Raw genomic sequence first — 27,039 nt, 5'->3', positions numbered from 1 at the left:
GCACTGCGCATGCGTTACGTCGTCTCAGTCGGCGATCGAGAATGCGTCAACCTTGATTTTCCTAAATCTAGTACATACATACATACATATTGATATTTTTAAATGCAAATCAAAAACAGAGCAATGGCATGCTGATTTTAAAACCTGTAACTTCATAGTTCCACTCCAACTATAAATGTACTTTTTGGGGGTAATTTTGGTGTTGACATTTTGCCTCCTCCATTCCAATCAAAAAATAATTGATTGTCACTTAACTTTTTTAAGTAGAACACCTACATGTATCGCCTTCCCAAGACTTAATGTATATTCATGACTATTTTGGGGAAAAAACATTTCAAGGCAGTGGCCTAAATGTAGTTGTGTACATTCTTATGTGAATTAAGCCAAAGTTTTAACTGGTACTTGGAAGAAAATGTATTTTTACATGCAGTACACTGACAAACCATCTCACCTGTGTGTATTCTCATATGTCCTTTGAGACCAGACTCTGAAGTGAAACCCTTCTTGCATTCACCGCATTGATAGATCTTGTCTCCTGTATGCTCTTTCATGTGTTTCGTGAAACTCATCTTTGTTTTAAATTTCTTGTTGCACTCACGACATTGATAAGAACTCTTATCACTGCATGCCTTCCGTTTATCGAGGTCCTTTTGAAAAGACACAGCACTGTCATTGTTAAAGTCTTTGGACGTTTCGGGACTCTTTGCTTTCAGGTGTACTTTACTTTCATGTCTCAAAAGTTCTTGTTTTCTTGAAAATCGTTTACCACATTCTGAGCATAGAAAGAGCTTTTCACCCGTGTGTGTTCTTTCATGAACCAAAAGTTGATGTTTTCTTGAAAATCGTTTACTGCATGAAGAGCAAGGATGAGGTTTCTCACCAGTATGCGTTCTCTCATGTCTCATGAAATCACTCTTGGAATTCAGTTTCCTGCTACAATAAGAGCATTGAAAAGCTTCATTACCTCCATGTTTTCTAAAGTGCAATGTTAGGTTACTTTTTTGGGAAAATCCTTTACCACATTCTGAGCACTTAAAGGGTTTCTCACCAGTATGTGTTCTCTCATGTCTCATGAGATCTCTCTTGGAATTCAGTTTCCTGTTACAATAAGAGCATTGAAAAGGTTCGTTACCTCCATGTCTTCTAAAATGAACTTTTAGGACAGACTTTTCGACAAAACCTTTACCACATTCTGTGCACTTAAAGGGTTTTTCACCCGTGTGTGTTCTCTGGTGGTAAACTAGATGTTGCTTCAAAGTAAATCTCATTCCACATTCACCACATTCAAATGGTTTCTCCCCAGTATGAAGTCTCATGTGCTTTCCTAGATTCGACTTTGACGTGAAAATCTTCTTGCAGACTGGACATTGAGTAAATAGGTTTCCACAGCACGTCATCACATGAGATCCAAGATCAGATTCAACAGAAAATCTCTTTTTACACTTGGTGCAGTCAAATCCCTGTTTCCCTGTATAATCTTCATCACAGGTAGGAGGAGAATTCGTTGGATCATTCATGGATTCATCTAGCTCTCTTTCACTCTGGCTACTGTTCTCCATGCTGGGTAAAACTTGGCTGGAGTCTTGAGAGACGGGAGAGATACCTTCTAAAACGGGAAGCCATCCTGATTCAGAATCCTCATGATCTTCCTTCTCTAAATGTACTCCTTCAGATGCTCCCTCGCTGTCAACCTCTAAACATCCATCCTCTGATAACTGGGCTTCTGATATCTTCTCCTGACAGTCCAAATCATCTGAAGCGTTTTTAGAGCTGCAACAAACATCTGGTGAAAAAGGAAGACATATATGTACATATATGCAATCAGATAAATTATAGATATCAAAAGTAGTTTCTAATCAGTGGGGGGTACAAAAGATCTGAAACAGTGTGTGTATGTGCATCTGTTTTGATGGACATGCTACCTGTTTAACAATGTAATTCATACTGGTGTGTCCACCATAGCCCATACACTATACAGGCAATTTGTAATTGGCACAAATGACCTTTACTGCACATGCACAAATTGTAACTACAAACTGGCTGAATGATAACTGTTCTTTTTTCTTCTACATTTTAATTGGTATTACTGCAAAATTTAAAAAAGACAACATCTTTATTGCCCCTTTTTTGTAAATGCAAGTCAAAAACAGAGCAAAAACCTGTAACTTCCTAGTTCTACTCTACATGTAACTATAAATGTATTTTTCAATTTGTTTTATTTATTGGTGTTGCCATTTCATCTCCTCTATCCCAATCTAATATTACATGATTGTCACTTAACTTTAAAATTTCCAAAGCGGTTCTCTCTTCACATGTTTTCTATTCAGGCCTCCCTGTGCCTAATTGTAAAATATAACTTTCTCACCATTCTGTTGAAGTGAAGTTTCTTCTATCTCTTCTTCTTTGATAAGGTAAATCTCAAATCCACTTTCAATTTGAACCTTTAGCTGCTCCTCCCTGCTGTTCACTGGTTCATCTAAAATGTATTATTAGTAAGGATTAAAATATTACTGACTCTGCATGAATAGGGATTCCCTGGGAAATAAAGCCCTTTAAACACAATGCCACTTGTATTGTAACCAATTATTCTTTTAGGAGATACATAAACGGAACGTTTGGAAATGAGTCAGAATGATGATACTCTGCATATCCTAACCCGACCACTTTAAAAACTGTTTCTAGTCCAACTAATGAAAACCATCCCCATTATACTTTTTTTTAGTACATGTATCACCTCCCCAAGACTTAATGTAAATTCATGACTATTTTGGGGGAAGAACATTTCAAGGCAGTGGCCTAAATGTAGTTGTGTACATTCTTATGTTACGCCAAAGTTTTTACTGGTGCTTGGAAGAAAATGTATTTTTACATGCAGTACCTCCTAGCTCACCTGTGTGTATTCTCATATGTCCTTTGAGACCAGACTCTGAAGTGAAACCCTTCTTGCGTTCACAGCATTGATAGATCTTGTCTCCTGTATGCTCTTTCATGTGTTGCGTGAAACTCATCTTTGTTTCAAATTTCTTGTTGCACTCAGGACATTGGTAAGAACTCTTATCACTGCATGTCTTCTGTTTATCGAGGTCCTTTTGAAAAGACACAGCACTGTCATTGTTAAAGTCTTTGGACGTTTCGGGACTCTTTGCTTTCAGGTGTACTTTTCTTTCATGTCTCAAAAGTTCTTGTTTTCTTGGAAATCCTTTACCACATTCTGAGCATTGAAAGGGGTTTTCACCAGAGTGTATTCTTTCATGAACCAAAAGTTCTTGTTTTCTTGGAAATCGTTTACTGCATGAAGAGCAGGGATAAGGTTTCTCACCAGTATGCGTTCTCTCATGTCTAATGAGATCTCTCTTGGAATTCAGTTTCCTGTTACAATAAGAGCATTGAAAAGGTTCGTTACCTCCATGTCTTCTAAAATGAACTTTTAGGTCAGACTTTTTGATAAAACCTTTACCACATTCTGTGCACTTAAAGGGTTTTTCACCTGTGTGTGTTCTCTGGTGGTGAACTAGATGGTGCTTCCTAGTAAATCTCATTCCACATTCACCACATTCAAATGGTTTCTCCCCAGTATGAAGTCTCATGTGCTTTCCTAGATTCGACTTTGACCTGAAAATCTTCTTGCAGACTGGACATTGAGTAGATAGGTCTCCACAGCACGTCATCACATGAGATCCAAGATCAGATTCGACAGGAAATCTCTTCTTACACTTGGTGCAGTCAAATCCCTGTTTCCCTGTAGAATCTTCTTCACGGGTTGGAGGAGAATTTGTTGGATCATTCATGGATTCATCTAGCTCTCTTTCACTCTGGCTACTGTTCTCCAACCTGGGTAGAACTTGGCTGGAGTCTTGAGAGACGGCAGAGATACCTTCTGAAGCTGGAAGCCATCCTGATTCAGAATCCTCATGATCTTCCTTCTCTAAATGTTCTCCTTCAGACGCTCCCTCGCTGTCATCCTCTGAACATCCATCCTCTGATAACTGGGATTCTGATATCTTCTCCTGATATGCTAAATCATCTGAAGCATTTTTTGAGCTGCAAAAAATGTCTGGTGGAAAAAGGAAGACATATTATATGCAAGAAAACAAATTATAGATATCAAAAGTAGTTTCTAATTAGTGGGTGGTACAAAAGACCCTAAACAGTGTGTGCATGTGCATCTGTAGTTTGATAGACATGCTACCTGTTCAACAATATAATTCATACTGGTGTGTCCACCGTAGCCCATACACTATGAGAGCCTATACAGGTCATTTGTAATTGCCACAAATGACCTTTACTCGACATGCACAAATAGTGAACTACAGACTGGCTGAATGATAACTGTTTAACACCTGGGTGGAGAGTGGCAAGTGTACATGTAGATTAACCCTTACTGTACTGGGCTATTTTGAGCACCTCGTGACTAGGGGGAGGGGGCCCTGGGAGGCCCCCCCCCCATGATCTCGGCCGTCGAAAGTCCGATGAATACGAAAATGTGCATGTTTGTAGATATTTACGTAAGGAACAAGATGGTATAATTAGTTTTTTCCTAGTATGCAAATTTTTGTCGTTATAGCCTAATTAATTATGCAAAATGCTAATGTTATGCATTTTACAGAAAACTCTACATACATGTATTTGTCTGTAGACTTGTGAAGAATGTTGAAAATGTATTAAATACATGTACATGTATATGTTTCCTTCATCTCAAATTCATGAGGTTACATTATCTTTATGATATTTGAGAATGCATAGGTTAATTTGCATAAATTATGAATACGCAAATTACGCATTTATGAATATCAAATCTGGAAATATACAGGGAACTAGTATCATTACAGAAATTGTCAGACTCCACTTTTTGAATGTTAATGAAACTTATTATTCATATGAAACTTCTTTTCTAACACAAAATAGTTATTTTGATGTAATTAATAATGATAATTTATGCAAATTTTATGCGATTTTCAAATATTTATTTTCTTTAGTATTTTTTTATTTTTTATTTCTTATTATATCTATTGTTTTATTTCTAATGTATTCTTTTGTTCTGGAATACATCAAGTTACTTTGAGAAATATATAAAAGCAATTTGATATCAATTCATAGGAAGAAATACTGTACATCTAAACCTGTATTCACATTTCTGCTTGTACATGAATATATGCAATTATAGCACATTTTTGATGACATGCGCATATTAATTGTTATGTAACACCTTACAGGTATATCCGATTTCGAAAATGTGCGTAAGACTTGAGGGAAAAAAGTCATGAAACAACAATTCAAAATTCCAAGCGGTTGCGGCGCAGTTCGAAAATGTCCCCAGTCCAGTACAGTAAGGGTTAATGTCTTGCCAAAGGACATTAGTGCCGCGGCGGGACTCAAACCGCGGACCCTGTGATTCAAAGTCTGACGACTTATCCACTTCGCCACAACACCTCTACATGATATTATGAATATCTTTTGGAAAAAACATTTCAAAATGCTCAGTGACCTAAATGTAGTTGTGTGCATTCTTATGTGAAGCCGAAGCTGTTACTTGGAAGAAAATATCTTTTTACATAATGTACGTACACTGACAAACCGTCTCACCTGTGTGTATTCTCATATGACGTTTGAGACCAGACTCTGAAGTGAAACCCTTCTTGCATTCACCGCATTGATAGATCTTGTCTCCTGTATGCTCTTTCATGTGTTGTGTGAAACTCAGCTTTGTTTTAAATTTCTTGTTGCACTCAGGACATTGGTAAGAGCTCTTATCACTGCATGTCTTCCGTTTATCAAGGTCCTTTTGAAAAGACACAGCACTGTTATCGTTAGAGTCTTTGGACGTTTCGGGACTCTTTGCTTTCAGGTGTACTTTTCTTTCATGTCTCAAAAGTTGATGTTTTCTTGGAAATCGTTTACTGCATGAAGAGCAGGGATAAGGTTTCTCACCAGTATGCGTTCTCTCATGTCTCATGAAATCACTCTTGGAATTCAGTTTCCTGTTACAATAAGAGCATTGAAAAGGGTTTTCACCAGAGTGTATTCTTTCATGAACCAAAAGTTCTTGTTTTCTTGGAAATCGTTTACTGCATGAAGAGCAGGGATAAGGTTTCTCACCAGTATGCGTTCTCTCATGTCTAATGAGATCTCTCTTGGAATTCAGTTTCCTGTCACAATAAGAGCATTGAAAAGGTTCGTTACCTCCATGTCTTCTAAAATGAACTTTTAGGTCAGACTTTTTGATAAAACCTTTACCACATTCTGTACACTTAAAGGGTTTTTCACCCGTGTGTGTTCTCTGGTGGTGAACTAGATGGTGCTTCCTAGTAAATCTCATTCCACATTCACCACATTGAAATGGTTTCTCCCCAGTATGAAGTCTCATGTGCTTTTCTATATACGACTTTGACGCGAAAATCTTCTTGCAGACTGGACATTGAGTAGATAGGTTTCCACAGCACATCATCACATGAGATCCAAGATCAGATTCAACAGAAAATCTCTTCTTACACTTGGTGCAATCAAATCCCTGTTTCCCTGTAGAATCTTCATCATGGGTTGGAGGAGAATTTGTTGGATCATTTATGGATTCATCTAGCTCTCTTTCACTCTGGCTACTGTTCTCCACGCTGGGTAGAACTTGGCTGGAGTCATAGGAGATGGCAGAACTGCCTTCTAAAACGGGAAGCCGTCCTACGTTAAAATCAGAAGGATCTGCCTCCTCTAAGATTCCTTTTTCCTCCTCTTCTTCTTTGATATAGGCAATTCCAAATCCATGCTCCTCCATAATGCTTACATGTAGCCGATCATCTAAGAATTTAAAACAAGAAATACAAAGTAACATTACTGACAAATCAACTCCTAATCATGACAAAGATCTGAGAGTTGTAAAAACTACACATCAGGTTGATAACACCCCCCCCCCCCCTATTTCATAGAAAACTACCATCCTAGTGTGGTGGTCCAGTTAATGGGTTGGAGACGACAAGTTAAAACATAAATGAAAACAAAAGAAGCTCGGATATACATGTACAGTTGAAGTCCACTTTATTACATGTAATTATATACATGTAAGTCAGCCGAAGCTCCAATCCTTACAAACGAAGAGTAATTATTTTAGAACATTTTAAATATAAGCTGCTTCTCTCAGAGGCTGGGCGGCCCTATCGACAGTAAACTAGCAGCACATCCTAAACATGTCAACGGAATGAAATAAACTCAAATAACCTCAACTAAAACTACATGTAGTAACGGAACGAAATAAACTGACCACAAAATCCTGCACATGGCATTTAAATACTCCGGCACCCGAAGAGGCTTAGATATCACATGATATACCCAGCCAACCAGGAGGACCCTTACGCAGCCAACCAATTACAAGACGGGATATATAAAATTACCCTTAGGTCATCCGACCAATTAAGAGAGGAGTTATACCTTTAATTAATTATAACCAATGACAAAGCATCATAGATAAGAGTGATTTGAACTGGTCACCGACAAAAATGGGAGGAGTCTATCTCTTCGGGAGAATGTCGCATCCCCGTCAAAACAATCTATTGTCTGACGTGTTACTGGAAATGAACACCTGTACATCTTGATGCAGAAATTCATTTCCAACGTGCTTATCGAAATGAACACTTTAATCTAATGCAAGAATTCAAAACCATTGGTTGTTTACCCGTTCCCGGCATACTATTGGAAACATAATTAATGCTTTTTAACTTTTAGGTGTATACTAAGTCAAACTAATAATCGTACAATAAATCAACCCAGCCCGGCTCTTCTATGGCTCTAGCGCCCCCTTTAGGTCAAATGAGATGCCCAAATGAGCGTACCACTACACTAGCGAGACAGCATATCCCCTTCTTAAGGCAAACCTCCATCCAAGAACAATTTCCTAACCCAAACAGTCTTTTGGAAGACAACGCCAGGGCACTGACCCTGAAAAATCATTCAATTTCGACAATTACTCATTATCAAACTTTCCCCCAAACTTTAAGCTCCCCCCCCCCCTCCCTACGCAAGTACTTCTCAGAAAAACTACTCTTCTTACGCAATAACCCTGTCGGTAGATATTGTCCGAGAAGGGGATGGGGGACATTTGTCTACTTCAGGGTTGTGGTATCGTTGATGAATACACGCCCAGGGGGTAGAGATAGGTGAATATGAAAGAAGTGATTTCATATTCAAAGGACAAGTTTCAAAGATATGTAATAAGTTACATTCAACTGATAATTTCTCACTTATGATTGTATGATCTATTTCTTTTTTCCACCCCATCCTCATACTGTACCTTTCTCTGCTGCTGTGCACTCTGTCAATATGAAGTCTCGATCCGTGTACCGGTATCCATTACCTAATTCTTCAAAGATGTTATCTGAAATCAAGAAATCATGTTATCTTGTTAAAGGGGGTGTAGCATGGTAAATACTGGTTAACACCATCTAAGACTTCTTTTGGACAACTGCCAGTTAACGAATGGACTTGATTAACGGTCGATCGATCAGCTCACGCTAGCATTTGTGAAACAGACTGAATTTCTCCTAACACTTCGGTTTCGATTGGCCCTCGAGTCAGGCCAAGGGAAAGACACATAGTCTCGTCATGCTACTCCCCCTTTAACGGAGTCATACACAAATATTCTGCATACATTTATTATATATGTAAATCTATGAGTGCTGTGCAGTATTTAGGTTTTCGAATTGCACCATCTTATCATCGGTTCTCCATCCCAGAAGCATGAACTAGTGGACATCACGTTTTGAATGTACCTGTATTGTGCAGTTTAAGATAACTTTACGATAACAGCGATTAGTATATAAAGGCGCATGCGGTGCAGAGAGTTCCCTAACTTCAGCAAACTCCTTACGTGCGCTTAGGATACTTAAAGATCACTCCAAAGTCCACTCCAAAGTCCACTCCAAAAATAACTTACTTTCAATAGAAGCAGAAAACCAATCAAAAAAAGTTTGAGCAAAATAAGAGAGTTATGAATTTGTAATGGCATAAAAAAATTGAAAGTCACTCAATAGACAAATTGGCAGCTCCCTCACGAGTCTGCGGCGTCATTGCCTCCCTAACTCAGAGACGCCAAGTTCAAAGATCGGCAATGCGTTATGCGTGACATTTTCATGATTCGGAGCGCGAGCACGCGTGCGAGGGTATAACACACGTATAAGGTATAGCGTTTTTTCAAAATCTAGCGTGCGCGTCGTGCGTAAGAGCATTTTCAGACCCTCGAAATGCGTGATGTCACGCATAATGCGTGATACTTGGTAGCTCTGCTAACTCCCTTTCATCTAATTGTTTTCTTTATATTGATAATATAAATTTCCAATAATTCCACCTACATATCTTATTTCCACACACCAGCATCCGATTTATATCAAGAGTATACTTAATAGGCCCTAGCTATGTTTTCGCGTGGATGCACTTAATAAAGAGATATCTTTTTATTCTGTTAAATCATGAACAAATGTTCAGAAAATAGTATCAAATCTTCTATTTAATTCACAAAAGATTTTAGGAAATCATGCACGCAATATGAAACAAATCACATGGACAAAGGCATTGGGAAATCAAGTTTTGGGGGATTAAAAGGGTAATTAATGGGATGAAAATATATAAAGTAATTGACAAATAGTGAGGCAATGACATCACAAACGGATAATTGGCAATTTGTGTAGTGATGTTTAAAGATCCTCAGGTTTCACACTTGTTTAAAAATTTGATCATAACTTCCTTATTAGTTATTCGATTTTACTCAAATTTGTTTTGCTCTATTTCTACCATAAAATGAGCTTTATTTCAAGTATTTTTCAGATTTAGAGCCCGATTTTGTGCTAGTCGCAAGCTCAAAAGTATCTCATCGCATGTATTAAATCAACGCAGCCGCACACCGCGACGCACACACGATATGTCCGTCTAATTCAGATTCCAATTGCCGATCACGGCAGTACTAGTTTTCGGCCTGGCGAGCTCCGGGGAGCTCCGGCGTAGGATACCTGCTCCGCCCGCTAGTGCTATAGATCAGCGCGGAAACGCACGGCGCGCGCACGCGCTTCCTATTGACTTTGTACATGCGGCCGAAAACTGGTTCGCTATGCCGATAACTGACTCCGAAGCAGTGAAAATTGAAATGAATATTGTCATGGCAATTTGTGATTTTTTTCTGGGATTCATTTTTTGTTTAAATAATAATAATATTTGCTTCATGATTTGAACAAGAAATGATAATAAATAGGAAGTAAAGGGTCCAAAAAATAGGATTTTGTCTTAAAGATGAAGTTGAGTTCTGGTCATGCGATTGCATTGTGAAAGAAACGGTGTGGAACCCAGGCGCGGATCCAGGATTTCTTAGGGGAGGGGGCCCAACTTTTTTTTTTTTTTTGCTCCCGAAAATTTGAAAATCGCGCCGGCCGAAAAGTCGCTCAGTGGGGGGGGGGGGGGGGGGGGGGGGGTGAGCACTTTTTTTTTTTTGTCCTCAAAAAAATTTCAATTTGCACCCCCCCCTTGAGCGCCAGGGGGGGGGGCCCAACCCCCCAAAAGGTAAAAATCACGTGATTTTACATGATTTTTTTCTCAAGGGGGGGGGGCCCGGGCCCCCCCCCCCTGGATCCGCCACTGGTGGAACCGACAAGAAAAGGTTGATCATCTAGCATATAAGAATTTGTGTGTATGGCAAGGTTCTGGAATCATCAAAATGATAAGAAATTTGGCCCAGTCTTGGTAAAGTTACAAACACCTGCACAGAAAGATGTATATGGGACTACACGAACACGTGGCGCAAAAAGCCAGCCCCCCGATTTTTACGAATTTACATGCATATATTTAGAATATGAAGGCATTTGAAGAGCCATGCTTTTCAGGGAACATGTCTTAATTAATGTCTTCCACACTTGCATATTAAGAATGAGTAATGCTCACAAATTATTGTTCACCTCTTCCCAGAACTCAACCTTCTCTTTAAGTGGCCCAAAACGGGCTCCTTTACTCTAGACCAGGGGGCCGTTTCTCGAAACCAACTCCATGACAGTCATATCTTTGTCGGCGACCTACGGAGATGTCATGAAGTGGATAAACCGTTTCACAAAGCAGGCGCGTAGCCAGGGGGGGGGGGGCGGTGGGGCGGTCGGTCGCCCCCCCCCCCCAAAAAAAAAAACGCCGGCCAAAAAAAAAAAAGAGGAAAGAGAAGAAAAAAAGTAAGAGGACGTAGGAAGAAAAAGGGAAAAGGAGTCGAGAACGGTACAACAAATCGTCTTCTTTCTCTAATAATTTAATGAAACTTCAAAGCTTCCGCGCTTCGCGCGAAAAGTTCAAATTAAGGATAAAGAGTCGAAAACGGAACAACGAATCGTCTTCTTTCTCTAATAATTTAATGAAATGCACAGCTTCCGCGCTTCGAAAGAGGGGGACTGAATACAGATAAGGATTAAGAGTCGAGAACGGTACATCCAATCGTCTTCTTTCTCTAATAAATTAATGAAACGTCAAAACTTCTGCGCTTCGCGCGGGAGGGGGAAAAGGGGGAAATTGAGTTCAAATTAAGGATTAAGGGTCGAGAAAGGTACAACGAATCGTCTTCTCTGTTTAATAATACGTCAAAGCTTCCGCGCTATGCGCAGGAGGGGCGGACTGAATTCAGACAAGGATTATGAGTCGAGAAAGGTACAACGAATCGTCTTCTTTCGCGGGAGGGGGGAAACCCCCCCCTCCCTGCACCCACCCCCCTAGGGAGCGCGCTACGCGCGCTCTTTAAGTGATTCGCACGCTTTGCGTGCTCACTACCGCACCCCCTAAAATGATATCCTGGCTACGCGCTTGTCACAAAGCCATGACAGACATGATATCGATATATCGCGATACTAGCAGCTCAAGAAGATAGTCTTTGTCACGATCCATTTGATTTATGAAGAATAACCCAAAACAAGTTTTGGGTCTAAAATTGTTCAAAAAGAAATATATACATGTAAATTCTCCTAAAATAAATAATAAATAGTGTCATCATATTTACATCATCAAACGATTTGCATATTTCTGTAAAGATTCTTAAATTGAAGAAAAACCGGTGAGTGTTTTTTTTTTTGACAGTCGAATCAAAAGTTAGTTGAAGGCAGGGCTCAAATTAATTTTTTGTCCACGGGGGCTCTTCCCAAAAAAAAAGAGCCCCCGTGAGCCTTCTCACGGGGGCTCTTTTAGTGCTGACGGGGGCTCTTCTTTTAATACAAATTTCCATTGAATTTGTACCCATGAAACTCCTTGTTTTTTATCATTATCATTTATCGTCCACGAGCCGTGTGGCGGGGAGGCGATTTTTGTTGTTGCTATTTTGAACCCCGTAAGACAGTGATGTTTACCTGACATCTACTAACATGCGGAGCATCGTCCACGAGCCGCGAAGCGGCGAGGCGATTTTTTTGGTGCTATTTTGAACCCCCGTAAGTGATATTTTCCTGGCATCTACTAACGTGCGGAGCATTTTTTGGGTGCTCTTTTGAACCCCGTAGGTGATGCTTTCCTGGCATCTACTGACATCTATACTGTGTAGGTCTGGACACAAGATGGCATTTTTCTATGCACATTTTCACTTGGCAGCCCAAGGGGGAGGGGGGGGGTAGGAGGGTTAAACCACCTAAACCGCCTAGATCCGCCCCTGCAACATCTTTGGTCTTGTTCTTCTTCTCGATATTAATTTACTGGTCGAGGTACATAATTTGCTGGTCTTTTAGAATCACCAGATTTCCGAGGATTCACATTTTTCACAACGAAAAAAATTCTGCATATTTCAGTCTTTGCGTGATCGTCTCCAGCTCCAGCAGATATTGGGCGTCAGCGTGCAAACCTGTACTACCGGCGCAGTATAGCCACTGCTGACGACCGCACAATATAGTGCGAGCTTCCGTTTTTTTATATCGGTAATACTCATAGAGATGGGAGAGATAACGCCATCTAAGTTCCATTTCATTGGTTTAAGGTTTGAAAATTGATACTCAATATTGTGTTAAAGTTATATCAGAAAAGATAATCTTTATTTTATAATTCCACGGGGGCGATTTTTAATTTTGCAATCGCCCCCGTGAGCAACCTGACGGGGGCGATTATGGAGCTCACGGGAGCGAATCGCCCACCGCCCCCGTGTATTTTGAGCGTTGGTTGAAGGATACCGTAATGTGATAGTTTATCAATACGTACTTTTTTGTTTACTATGACGAGGAATTTTAGGCAAAATGCCTTTTCTCAGCCAGTTTTTATTCTAGAGTCTCATAAATACTCGTTATATAATTGATTTGATATTGAAAATATAATTTGGAAGAAGTAATTAGAGAGGGAATAATAATGCACATAGGCCCCAAAGGTATGACGGTATCCTAAGAAAAGACTATGGATCGACTATGGAAAACAGTGTGTAACATTCTTATATCTCTTATTTATATGTTATAGTTTAATGATTTGTGATTTAATGTTTATATTCAGCTTTTTAAAGTTTCTGTATAATTTGTATTTTCACTTTTGTACATTTGCATTTCGCATCCCAGAGAATTACGTACCGAACTCGTCTATATTTTTCTCAAAATGATAGTAAAACTAATCGTCCATTTCGCGGCCCATGGAATGGCAACAAACTGACTTGTGATGGCGCTTTACAGCAATTAAAAAGATATGACGGGTTCGGAGCAGTGACAACTCGCTTGTCGCGGAAGCTGTCGCTCATCTTGGCAAAGACGGCTTCGTGAAACACTTAGGTCTTAGCTGACAAGTTGCGCGACAGTGGCGAGATGTCGTTGATCTTGTAGTTATGACGGTTTCGAGAAACGGCCCCCTAGTCTACTTATTCTTGGACCAGCGCCCTACTGCTGAGACACAGGGGGAATCACAACTTTTTTGCAATGCCCCATAGGGCTTAGACCGAAAGCTTCAGTCTCTGATATCGCCGGTGGTTCCGCTGAGATTGCATCTGGCTCCACTGACCGCCTCTATACATAGACTGAAGTACGGCCTATGCCGTACTAGTGGACCAAATGGTTCGGTTCGGCAGGACCGGGATGAATGAGATATGCAACAAGATTTTCACTCTTTACATCCTCATAAATGCACTTTTGCTGCAATATTACAATAGGCTTATAAAAATATAAAAATTAACAAACAAATATGGCTTTGACTTACGATAGCTTGCTCATTTAGATCCTAAATTAATGATTAATCCGAGAAAGTTTCGTAGTCGACATGATTCGTTGTCATCCATCTTGGTTTTAATTAATGAATATTCATTTTTTCTTTTCGAACGTCCTATAGCTACGTACGAGTTAACCAAGTGATATATGTATATTCATAAACCCAATACGAAACGAGTGCTCTGATTGGCCATTCGCTATGTTTTGGTAGGTTGACCCGGAAATATATCGGCCGGGTGATGTCATTCATAGATATGGATGAACGGTACATTTCACGGTTCGGAGAAAAAAATTGGATAAATCATATAAGTAAGTCAACAAATTTCGCATTTGTATAATAGGTCAATCATTATTATTTAGTGTAAATAGGAGTACAATACATAGACCTAATTTACATCTGATTTATAAATCAGAAAATTATATCTAAATAGTGAAAATCGGGGGAGAAAGCTCAATGACCATAAGTGGCAGCTGGATTGGCCAGATTACCTCCTCGGTGCGAGACCTCTGGGTTACCATTAACTCCGGGAAGCTCCAACACTGGCGCGCAGCGTCGGAGCTTCGGTAAAACTGTGAGTAAGGGGTTCTAAAAAATCCGTTTCGGTGACATTATTGTTAAATCTGCAAAGGGAGTACTTACAATTTTTACATCATAGGGTGCACAAATCCTCAGGGCATAACAATTATCACTTGAATTCATAATTTGAAGAAGTCTTCGATGGGAAAAAAAGGCTTATTCAGAGCCCTACTCAAACGATTCTTCGATGTAGCAGCGTCGATTCAAATATGCACGAGGTTGAGAAGGACTCTGTTTGTTCGAGTTGTGCATATTCAGCATTTCGAGCGATCGGCGCTCGATAGCATGAATATTCATACTTTCTGCGGCTCTGCCGCGCATGCGTACCGTCTCTTCGCCATTTTGAATCGACGCTGCTACATCGAAGAATCGTTTGAGTAGGGCTCTGAATAAGCCTTTTTTTCCCATCAAAGACTTCTTCGAATTATGAATTCAAGTGATCATTGTTATGCCCTGAGGATTCGTGCACCCTATGATGTAAAAATTGTAAGTACTCCCTTTACAGATTTAACAATAATGTCACCGAAACGGATTTTTTAGAACCCCTTACTCACAGTTTTACCGAAGCTTCGACGCTGCGCGCCGGTGTTGGAGCTTCCCGGAGTTAGGTTACCATCTGTAGGTATGTGACTATCGCGCACATTGGCTTGGTTTCAGCGTGCCCGGCAGCGGTTTCACGCCCAATACGAGTTACTCTGCAGGGTTCCTCTTTGATTGCGTGTGGAAACGGCGGTTTCTCGCCAGATTTGGCTTGCTTGTCTGATGACGTCATTGGAAAAACTTCCTTTCGCCTCGACTTCGAATTTTCAGAAACGGACATGTGAAAGTGCATTTTTGTTCAAGTCAAAGTTCAATGTCATCTTTACCATCGTAATCTTCCCTGAAGATAAGTTTTAATAGTTCTAAAACTAATTTAATTCGTTTATTTATACATTTTTCTCGTTACTTGATGAATATAAATCAAATCGGAACATACAATCATTGTTTTTTTACTTCCTCAAAATTGATTGTCAGGAAATTACGGAAATTTGTCTGTCTTTTTGTGGCAGTGAGTTCATTAACGACTAATTAGCTAATTAATTTGCTAATTGCTAATTACTAATTAATTATAGAAGGGTCTAGACTTCTATAGTACATCAAATAATACAATATTGGTTTTCTTCCCCTATCACATGTTCTTTCCTTAAGGTTTTATCTAGATAAATGAATAATTTTTACATTTTTGATAAGACCATCCTTTATATTGGTCATGGTCGGTCACAGATTTTGAGAGGTCTCAATGGTAAAACAATGGCGATAATTAAATCAGATTTTTAATCTTTAAAAAAAATCATAACTCGCTAAATATTTGTCCTAGAGCTATGGTTTATATACCATTTTAAATGGTTTTTCAAGCCCTTTCCAATGATATAAGATACAATGTAATCCCACAATTTTTATTTTTTTATTCACATAGGTCTAAGAAATCTACCTAGTCTAGATCTAGATCTAGAGATCTAGTCTAGATCTAGACCATGGGCATGGCATCTGTAGATCTATAGATGGGGAATGTAAACAAATGTCAGTTTTATTAAAGAAATGACCCAAATCAGATGGTTATTTCTGTCTACATGGGGCTAAGAATAGAGTAATAAGAATCTAGACTCGGCGAACGCGAACTCGCTACTAAAAACGGCCTCGCATCACGCGTTTCTAATCTTACTTCGACCCCTCGCATTTTAGTGAGATCGCTGGAGCTGGCTAGCCTGGCCGCCCTGGCCGCCCGGGTCGAGACTGTTGCGCTGCTACTGACGCGATGACGTCTCATGCTGAGCTGTACCTGTGTATTGAATTGATCATTCAATATAATTCTAAGAGAAACCTTTAACTTACGACCCATTTCATTAAACACCTTGACTATAGCTTTACCTGACATCTTGCAACGTTGTCCCTCCATTTTCAACAAGAACTTCAAATTCACAGTTTTAGTACCACTTCAACTTAGATTTCGTGGGTGTCATTCTATGATGCCTATGATGTCTTTGAACAGGCAAATAAATTATGAATTTTCTATTGCTAAAAGCTTCAAAATAGCTATAGACTTTGCATTTGAAAAACGCTATTTGTTAGGTAGAGTGCTTGCTGTAGCCTAATTGACCTTAACTGGTACAATCCTCAGTCCTCTCCTTCTCCAACATCATCATCATCCCAATTATCTTCACTATCACCATCATTATCATCATCATCATCATCATCATTATCAGCAGCAGCAGCAGCATCATTACTTTTACAATCATCTTCCATCATTAATCATTAACTTTTTAATCATCACCATCATACTTCAACATTTTTGTTCATCATCATTATACATCATCACTCTCTCTTCTTCCTCCTCCTCCTCCTAATAATCGCTAGTCCTCCTCAGCATCACATCTTCAAAATCATCTAAATATAAGTCATTCCTCATCATACAAGTGAATCATAAATGGCCATGTAAATGCAACATTACGAATGAAAATGTTAATATCATCATCTCTCTCTCTCCAAATAAGGACCGTGAAAAGATCACATATTTTGTCTTACAATTGTCTAGATTCATTTATTATCTATTCTGAGTAACATGGTTTTGAATAAAATATACACAGATTTATTCTTAATTTTACAATCTTACAGGCAAACCATGTCCCAAATATGCCTAAGCCTATAAATATTTGTGATAAAATTCTTAAATCAAAATAATATCAGCAAAAATATATGTAAATATTAAATGACCAAATCAATACTTTTATGGAGAGTACAAGTTATAATATAGACAATTTTTGACAAAGTAAAAGTAAAAGTAATCTCAGTATACGAAAGAGTACTTTATCAAATGTGTGTTTGACAGTAAGAGTAAGAAGTTTGTCGGGTATACTGAGGTTAAAAATCATGAATGTTCATGATGGAAAACATTTAGAGCACTGATATATCAATTGTTAACCTTTATAAAACATTTACAATTTGCTACATTTCTAAATGTAAAAGAAAAATTGAATGGGAATAAAAATAAAATACATAGGTAAATATCCCCCCCAAAAAAGAAAGAAAAGAAAAGAGAGTCAATATGGCAGCAGATAACATGACACAACATGAACATAGTCTTATTTTCATTTTATATGGAAAAGTTGTTACGAGAAATATGAAAAAGTTGCTATCAGCAACACCTCCCTGCTATCAGTATCAGCAAGAATAGTTTCTTTACATTCACATAATCATAATTTCTAGGAATTACAATTGTTTATATTTATACCCAATCCTGGTGACAGAAATACATGTTTAATTCAAATCATTTGGTGTTTTTTTCTTTCACTGGCTCTTATCATAACTCCCCCAAGTATTGCACAAAGAAAGAGCAGCGACTCAAAACTATCATATCAACTTTTAAACCTGTGCAGACTGGTTCAAACCAGATCAAACTGGAACCAGTTCAAACCTAATGAAAATACTGGTACATATGGTATACTATATTGTAATATCAATTAATAGATCAAATCTTACTATACAGGGGTACATTCTAAACACACTAAAGGTTACACGTTTTTCAAGATCTGCAATGATTTAGTACTGCCATACACAACATATCCCTATTTCTTTGAATGTTCAACTTCTAAATGAACTGATGTAAAGCAAGTTACTGAAATATAATGAAACAAAAAAAGAAGAAATGTGTACATGTTGCTTAAAATGAATTATGCATACCTGACCAACTGTACAGTGCAGAATGTACTTTTTAACTATGCTCTCTTAGCCTTTAAAAATATTCCCATCACCATACATATTGAATAATTATATAATATTGACTGGCCTTGAGGGGTATATCAGAAATATTGACCAAGCTCAGATCATATTGCCCCGAGTCGAAAGACGAGGGCAATATGGTCTTAGCGCGGTCAATATTTCTGATATCCCCCGAAAGTAAAGCCAGTCAATATTTTTATTGTTATCCAAATCAGACGTCTAGAGCAAATACAGACATCCACCATGACAATCTCAAGAACTGAACAAACTTTGTCAAACCAACACTGTGCATCCAGTGCTTGACAAAATTTTCGATACACTACAAACAGTGTGTATTTGGTGTGATTATTACGTCACAATAGAGTGCGCGCAAAGTGCGCAGGTTCTCGTACGCATAATATTAATAGATGCGCAATGAAAATGCGAGACCGTGGAAAATACCAAGGTATATTTTCACTCTTCTCTACACGCAAAGTCAATACGCGCAGGGAGACCAAGGAAAATACAAAGAATATACCCCTCCGTTCCCACTGCTAGTGAAAACTAGGGCAATACGGTTTTGTAAATGACCAGCTCAGATGTCTGATACAGGTAATAATGTAAGATATTGTAATTGCAAAACATGCTAACCTTTCAGGATACAAGTGTAAATTAAGCATTTTGATCTGTATCAAACCATCCCCGTAATATAGACCTGGGCCCCGTCTTACAAAGAGTTGATATCAATCGTAACTTATTTGCGATTGATATCAATCGTAACTATGTACATAAGAGATAGGAGACTGCAAACTTGCGATTGATTGGAGGACTTACGATTGATTTGGATCAATCGTAACTCTTTGTAAGACGGGGCCCAGTTTGCAGAATTGTAGAAATTTGACAGAATAGGTCATTAGATAGAACAACACTAAGTATAATTTAAAGACATTTAGGTTCTTGGCCACATTAAAAAAACTTGTCAACAGTGACAAATGACCGTTTTTGTTAGAAGCTAGTGAAATCCTTGCTTCTGATTGGTTATCAGCAGATTTGTCACTGATTTTCGTCATGTGGCGTTTGACTGGACATGCAAAGGTCGAGGGTTTGAATCCCGACATGGCACTAATATCCTTTGGCAACATATTAACCTGCACTTGCTACTCTCCACCCAGGTGTTAAATGAGAACCCGGTAGGATGCGATCGTCATTGTTGGTCAAACAGTTTTGAGCGTCAATTAATGCCTGGCTGGAATACTCCCCAGGAAGTGGAGATTGTGCATTCAATGTGTGCGGGTAAGCATTGAATCCAATGGCCGGGGTAATAGTATATCTGTAAAGCGCTTAGAGACTTCGTACATGTATTAAGCGCTAAGCGAAATATTATTATTTGTCATTGAAAAAAGGCTTTGTGAAATGTGTCCCTGGTCATGCAATGTGATTGCAACTGTGTAGAAGTGATTGGAAGGTTGATCATGTACCACATTGGTATTGGTGTGCACTGAGACATTGGCTCAGTCTTGCTACAGAGACACATGCATTCTACACAGAAATGTGTATATGGGACTACGGTACATAAACATGTGGCATAAAAGTTGTGGTCCACAACCTGTAGCTGTTACTTGATATATTTTGAATATGAGGGCATTTGAAGAACCCTCCTTTTCAAGGGACATTTTCTCTATGATACTCTACCACACTCACATAAAAAGAAAGAAAAAACTCACAAATGATTATTTGTCACCTTTCCCAGAACTCAACATTTCCTTTACAGAGAAATCTCTTTCTAAAATCAAAGCCATACAGAAGCATGAAGGTGGCTATCACATGCAGCTGCACAACATGGCAGGAAGAAGGTCAATATTAAAGGTCAGGTGAAATCCAAATATATTAAAGTTGATTCCTGTTGATGTGCAGGGCTTCATACATCTCATATTTTGTTATTCAAACATCTAAATATATTTCATAGATTTTAATTATTTTTAAAAATAATTTTCTGAGACCTGCTATTAGCTCCACCCTAAACAAATGTTCCAGATCTCATTCATCTTTTGACATCAACTGTCAGTCATTAATGAGCTAACAACAGACATGGGTATGTAACTTCCCCCAGCTAAGTCAAAAATCTATGAAAAATATTAAGATGTTTGATTGAATAACAAATTATGAGTTGTAGGCAGCCCTGCACATCAACAGGAATCAACTTATATTTGGATTTCACCCCACCTTTAAATACTAGTTTGTGCATCGACATCATTTAACAAATAGTTCATTTTTACAAGATTTGATAAGAAATGTTGTTGGTATAAAAGAAACATTTCAAACAAAAAGAAGTCAGTGATGTTTACCATTTAAACAAATTATTAAACCATTAGAAGAAAGAGAGTACATGTATGAAGTTGATGATTTTGCTGATGTTATTTTCTCTTGTTCTTCTGTTCCTGTTTCCATGTTTCAATCTGAAGTTTGAGATCTGGATTTGATCGTACTTCTTCCATGGTCAGCGGTTTCCTGTTGAATGGGTCGATTTGATCACTACAGATAAAGCAGCAAAAATAATAAAGAAAATATGTATGTTAATTCTTAATTATTATCAGTGAGCTCTTGTCATGAAAGAAAACATTTCATTAGTGTAAAAAGCAAAACTTGTTATGTCTCTTTTTTTTTACAATTACAATTCATATCTCCAAATGAATAGTGATCTCAAATTATTATTTTTTTTTAATAAAAAAATAAAAATAAAAATCAGCTTTTTTAGAAATCGTGTACCTCTCAGCTTTTAGTTTTGCTTCCACTCAGCCAAACTTTGTAGAAAGTTATAAAGGCAGAGCATTTTACCGACATCACTACCACTTCAGGGAAGGCAAATATAGAGGGATTTCTGGTTCCTTTACGTAAGTATCACATTTTTTATTTAGGCTCCTCACATTTAACATTGTTTTTATATTGCCTGCCTGTTTCATTTACACTCCCTTTGAAACACCTTGCCATTAACTGTACATTTTACTTCAAGTTATCTAAACGTTTTTTTAGTATCAGGGATGCCATTTAGAAATGATCAGATTGCCTGAAATTCACAAAGAACAAGCTATTTGTACACAATAAACAAAAACTATGGCCTGAAAATAAATTGCCAGGGTCTGAATTCAGGCCTTTGCCTGAAAACTGGCGTCCCTGTTATATGAATCTGACTTGTTTTTTGTGTTAATGGGGACAAATAAACTTCAAACTTCAAAGTTTGGACTCACCTCAATAAATGCCTTGCTATCGTTGACCTATCGATGTTCATGTCTGAAGTGGGAAGCGACACAGGGTCTTCCATAATGTTGAACGTCAAGGGGTCAATGAACTCATCAGGAGCATCTGCAAACATCTCTTGTTCCATCTCATTGGTCTCACTCAGAGCCTGGAGGGGGGGGGGGGGAAATAAAAATGACATGATACATGGGTATCGTTTCAAATCTCAATTATTATTCAAACAATTGTTGAAGACTTCCATACAGCACCATTCATGCCTGAAGCTTAGCTCATTTTTGAGATTACTATTGCATTTTAGTTTCTTGTATTATAGTGTGAGGTGACAGGATAATTTTGTAAATAATTCAGAAAGATTGTTATTATGAAAATTTACAATGAAGGGCATTCCACACAGGTAGTTAAACAAATAAAAACACATACATGTAGCTCTTAAACATGAAGTTGGTTGATTATGTAGTACATTATACAAATAATGAATGGTTATGAGTTCAATAGTGCGAATATTTTCACGAGTTGACAGATTAACATTCTATTCAACGAGGCGTCAGCGGAGTTGAATAGAATTAGCGTTAATCTTTCAACGAATGAAAATATTTGCACTATTGAACGAATGAAAAACATTCATTATTTGTTTTATACAACATCAAAGAAGATCTAATAGAACGTTAATCAACAAATTATGCTTTACTTCTTATATTTATTAAAGTTGGAGTCGAGCCTTCTTGATTTCATACATTCAGATTGCCTTCGCGTCAGATACACACAGGGATACGCGCACGGCAGAGAGGTACGCAGTCTGCATATAACCAAAAATGCACTCTGCATATAATCAAAAATGCACGCCCGTGCAATATAACATCTATTGAATATCATGTGACCAACAATCCTCCAATCAAATGACAAGGATCCACGTAGGTGTTGTATAAAAGCGTCTATGTATACTGTGAGGTTTGAAATGATGAAAATTAAAATAAATTGAGGTTTGCGGCAGATGGGACTTAAAGGTAAAGACCAGTATTGGAAACGCCCCAATTTCAAAAAATGAAATGGAAGCTCTCATTACCAATCATGTGAAAGAATATGTTTTGACTAATACATAATGATAAAAAATTTGCCGGGAAACCGCCTACTAATTCATATATTTGGTAAATTTGTTTCTCTCATGGTCTGTGAGAGATATAGGGTAGTCCCGTATACATCTTTCTGTGTATTGTGCTTGTAACTTTACGAAGAATGGGCCACATTTCTTATCATTTTGATGATTCCAGAACTTTGCAGATGCTAGATGCTAGATGATCAACCTTTTCTGATCGATTCCACAACGTTTCTTTCACAATGCAATCGCATGACCATAACTGGTCTTTACCTTTAAAATAATTGATCTTATCTCACCTTGACCTTCTCAGCAAACTCCCTCATCTTCTCAATCATATCCCTAGACACACTGATCTTATCAAGCACCTTCTCTGCTCTGATGAAAAGCATGGCTTAGTAATTAACCTCATCCTCGGCGGTCGCCCTGCAGAACCGCTGCTCGTGGCCCAGATTGATGTAGAGTCGACAGATATCCCTAACCAGCTGCTTGGGGTTGAACTCAATCTCCTCAAAGTCATTCACCTTGAGCGCTATCTTGTTTGGACCGACCTTGAGACAGGAGAGAAAAGGGATGATGATACTGATAAACATTAAATGATGATGATGTTGATAATTGATACTTCAGTTGCTATGTTCCAGTATGTTCGCCTCTGTGCATGGGTGCTCTTTTGTCACAAAAAAATAGGCACCAATGATCCTGATAAACATCAAACGATGATGATGATGATGATGATGGTGATGATGATGATGATGATGATGATAGTTGACACTTACATTGCTATGTTCGCCTCTGTGCATGGTCGCTCGTTTGTCACAAGTGCAATTTTGCACAATAGGCACCAATGGACGGAAGTATTGCTTTACGCAACACAATGGCTTTGCAAGTCATACATATCTGGTCATGATTAGCTCCATGACAAACCTTTAATTTAAACACCATTATAGATCAATCTTGCACTGGAAACAGTTAAAGAACTTGAAGCCTTTGGTATATTTATCCCATGATAAATATAATGTGGCACACAAAGATTATTAATGTGGCATATGAAGAGTAAAGTTGACACTGTACAAGTAGAAGAAGATATTAGGGACTTTTAGATTTGCACGTCGACAGCTTTGACTGCAACGTGTGACATCATTTTAAGGCACTGCGCATGCGTTACGTCGTCTCAGTCGGCGATCGAGAATGCGTCAACCTTGATTTTCCTAAATCTAGTACATACATACATACATATTGATATTTTTAAATGCAAATCAAAAACAGAGCAATGGCATGCTGATTTTAAAACCTGTAACTTCATAGTTCCACTCCAACTATAAATGTACTTTTTGGGGGTAATTTTGGTGTTGACATTTTGCCTCCTCCATTCCAATCAAAAAATAAATGATTGTCACTTAACTTTTTTAAGTAGAACACCTACATGTATCGCCTTCCCAAGACTTAATGTATATTCATGGCTATTTTGGGGGAAAAACATTTCAAGGCAGTGGCCTAAATGTAGTTGTGTACATTCTTATGTGAAGCCAAAGTTTTTACTGGTACTTGGAAGAAAATGTATTTTTACATGCAGTACACTGACAAACCTTCTCACCTGTGTGTATTCTCATATGTCCTTTGAGACCAGACTCTGAAGTGAAACCCTTCTTGCATTCACCGCATTGATAGATCTTATCTCCTGTATGCTCTTTCATGTGTTTCGTGAAACTCATCTTTGTTTTAAATTTCTTGTTGCACTCACGACATTGATAAGAACTCTTATCACTGCATGCCTTCCGTTTATCGAGGTCCTTTTGAAAAGACACAGCACTGTCATTGTTAAAGTCTTTGGACGTTTTGGGACTCTTTGCTTTCAGGTGTACTTTACTTTCATGTCTCAAAAGTTCTTGTTTTCTTGAAAATCGTTTACCACATTCTGAGCATAGAAAGAGCTTTTCACCCGTGTGTGTTCTTTCATGAACCAAAAGTTGATGTTTTCTTGAAAATCGTTTACTGCATGAAGAGCAAGGATGAGGTTTCTCACCAGTATGCGTTCTCTCATGTCTCATGAAATCACTCTTGGAATTCAGTTTCCTGCTACAATAAGAGCATTGAAAAGCTTCATTACCTCCATGTTTTCTAAAGTGCAATGTTAGGTTACTTTTTTGGGAAAATCCTTTACCACATTCTGAGCACTTAAAGGGTTTCTCACCAGTATGTGTTCTCTCATGTCTCATGAGATCTCTCTTGGAATTCAGTTTCCTGTCACAATAAGAGCATTGAAAAGGTTCGTTACCTCCATGTCTTCTAAAATGAACTTTTAGGACAGACTTTTCGATAAAACCTTTACCACATTCTGTGCACTTAAAGGGTTTTTCACCCGTGTGTGTTCTCTGGTGGTAAACTAGATGTTGCTTCAAAGTAAATCTCATTCCACATTCACCACATTCAAATGGTTTCTCCCCAGTATGAAGTCTCATGTGCTTTCCTAGATTCGACTTTGACGCGAAAATCTTCTTGCAGACTGGACATTGAGTAGATAGGTTTCCACAGCACGTCATCACATGAGATCCAAGATCAGATTCAACAGAAAATCTCTTTTTACACTTGGTGCAGTCAAATCCCTGTTTCCCTGTAGAATCTTCATCACGGGTAGGAGGAGAATTCGTTGGATCATTCATGGATTCATCTAGCTCTCTTTCACTCTGGCTACTGTTCTCCATGCTGGGTAGAACTTGGCTGGAGTCTTGAGAGACGGGAGAGATACCTTCTAAAACGGGAAGCCATCCTGATTCAGAATCCTCATGATCTTCCTTCTCTAAATGTTCTCCTTCAGATGCTCCCTCGCTGTCAACCTCTAAACATCCATCCTCTGATAACTGGGCTTCTGATATCTTCTCCTGACAGTCCAAATCATCTGAAGCGTTTTTAGAGCTGCAACAAACATCTGGTGAAAAAGGAAGACATATATGTACATATATGCAATCAGATAAATTATAGATATCAAAAGTAGTTTCTAATCAGTGGGGGGTACAAAAGATCTGAAACAGTTTGTGTATGTGCATCTGTTTTGATGGACATGCTACCTGTTTAACAATGTAATTCATACTGGTGTGTCCACCATAGCTCATACACTATACAGGCAATTTGTAATTGGCACAAATGACCTTTACTGCACATGCACAAAATGTAACTACAAACTGGCTGAATGATAACTGTTCTTTTTTCTTCTACATTTTAATTGGTATTACTGCAAAATTTAAAAAAGACAACATCTTTATTGCCCCCTTTTTTTTTAATGCAAGTCAAAAACAGAGCAATGGCATGCTTATTTTAAAACCTGTAACTTCCTAGTTCCACTCCAACTATAAATGTATTTTTCAATTTGTTTTATTTATTGGTGTTGCCATTTCATCTCCTCTATTCCAATCTAATATTACATGATTGTCACTTAACTTTAAAATTTCCAAAGCGGTTCTCTCTTCACATGTTTTCTATTCAGGCCTCCCTGTGCCTAATTGTAAAATATAACTTTCTCACCATTCTGTTGAAGTGAAGTTTCTTCTATCTCTTCTTCTTTGATAAGGTAAATCTCAAATCCAATTTTCAATTTGAACCTTTGGCTGCTCCTCCCTGCTGTTCACTGGTTCATCTAAAATATATAAATTGGTAAGGATTAAAATGTTACTGACTCTGCATGAATAGGGATTCCGTGGGAAATAAAGCCTTTTAAACACAATGCCACTTGTATTGTAACCAATTATTCTTTTAGGAGATACATAAACGGAACGTTTGGAAATGGGTCAGAATGATGATACTCTCCATATCCGAACCCGACCACTTTAAAAACTGTTCCTAGTCCAACTAATGAAAAACATCCCCATTGGACCTTTTTTTAGTAGAGCACCTACATGTATCGCCTCCCCAAGACTTAATGTATATTCATGACTATTTTTTTGGAAAACCATTTCAAGGCAGTAACCTAAATATAGTTGTGTGCATTCTGATGTGAAGCCAAAGTTTTTACTGATGCTTGGAAGAAAATGTATTTTTACATAACCCTGTAAGTTGGGGCTCTGATCGGATCGGAAGATCGGAGCGACACCCACGCACCTTTGATCGGTATCGGATCGGAAGATCGACCAAAAAAATCAGCTTTTTTTTTTTTTTTTTTTAATGACAAAAATTTTCAAGTTTTTGGCTGTCAAATGCTCAAAAAAAATTCATGGCTGGGATTATTTTGTCAT

The 27,039-nt window shown here is 38.2% G+C and overlaps 2 protein-coding genes across 4 annotated transcripts in view; both read right to left on the bottom strand.

Annotated features, from left to right (window-relative positions):
- Nucleotides 1–16,743, bottom strand: part of LOC754050 (zinc finger protein 850) — a 34,565-nt gene extending 17,822 nt beyond the window's left edge. For 2 of the 3 annotated variants that reach the window (XR_004062586.1, XM_030977583.1), the window contains exons 1-6: nt 16,639–16,743; nt 8,276–8,359; nt 5,584–6,789; nt 2,891–4,054; nt 2,366–2,476; nt 452–1,783 (exon numbers count right to left, since the gene is read on the bottom strand). Coding sequence is in view for 2 of the 3 variants with exons in the window: in XM_030977583.1 (XP_030833443.1) it covers nt 452–1,783; nt 2,366–2,476; nt 2,891–4,054; nt 5,584–6,789; nt 8,276–8,359; nt 16,639–16,666 (3,925 nt within the window). In the remaining variant the exon portion in view is untranslated. The remainder of the gene's footprint in view (nt 1–451; nt 1,784–2,365; nt 2,477–2,890; nt 4,055–5,583; nt 6,790–8,275; nt 8,360–16,638) is intronic. The other variant, XM_030977584.1, reaches the window with a different exon arrangement.
- A 3,705-nt stretch (nt 16,744–20,448) lies between these two features.
- LOC754677 (zinc finger protein 239) lies at nt 20,449–26,424 on the bottom strand. The gene is made up of 5 exons (XM_030977586.1): nt 26,333–26,424; nt 24,408–25,739; nt 23,113–23,364; nt 21,711–21,868; nt 20,449–20,997 (listed from the first exon to the last, which is right to left on the bottom strand). Exons 2-3 carry the CDS (start codon nt 25,513–25,515, stop codon nt 23,330–23,332), a joined length of 1,143 nt encoding a protein of 380 aa, XP_030833446.1. The 5' UTR covers nt 25,516–25,739; nt 26,333–26,424; the 3' UTR covers nt 20,449–20,997; nt 21,711–21,868; nt 23,113–23,329.
- Between the last annotated feature and the right edge of the window lie 615 nt (nt 26,425–27,039).

Source organism: Strongylocentrotus purpuratus, unplaced genomic scaffold, assembly GCF_000002235.5.
Source record: "Strongylocentrotus purpuratus isolate Spur 01 unplaced genomic scaffold, Spur_5.0 spur5_scaffold_1, whole genome shotgun sequence".
Taxonomy (NCBI): Eukaryota; Metazoa; Echinodermata; class Echinoidea; order Camarodonta; family Strongylocentrotidae; genus Strongylocentrotus; species Strongylocentrotus purpuratus.
Note: the sequence above shows the minus strand (reverse complement) of the source record. Positions and strands in the feature narration are given on the sequence as shown.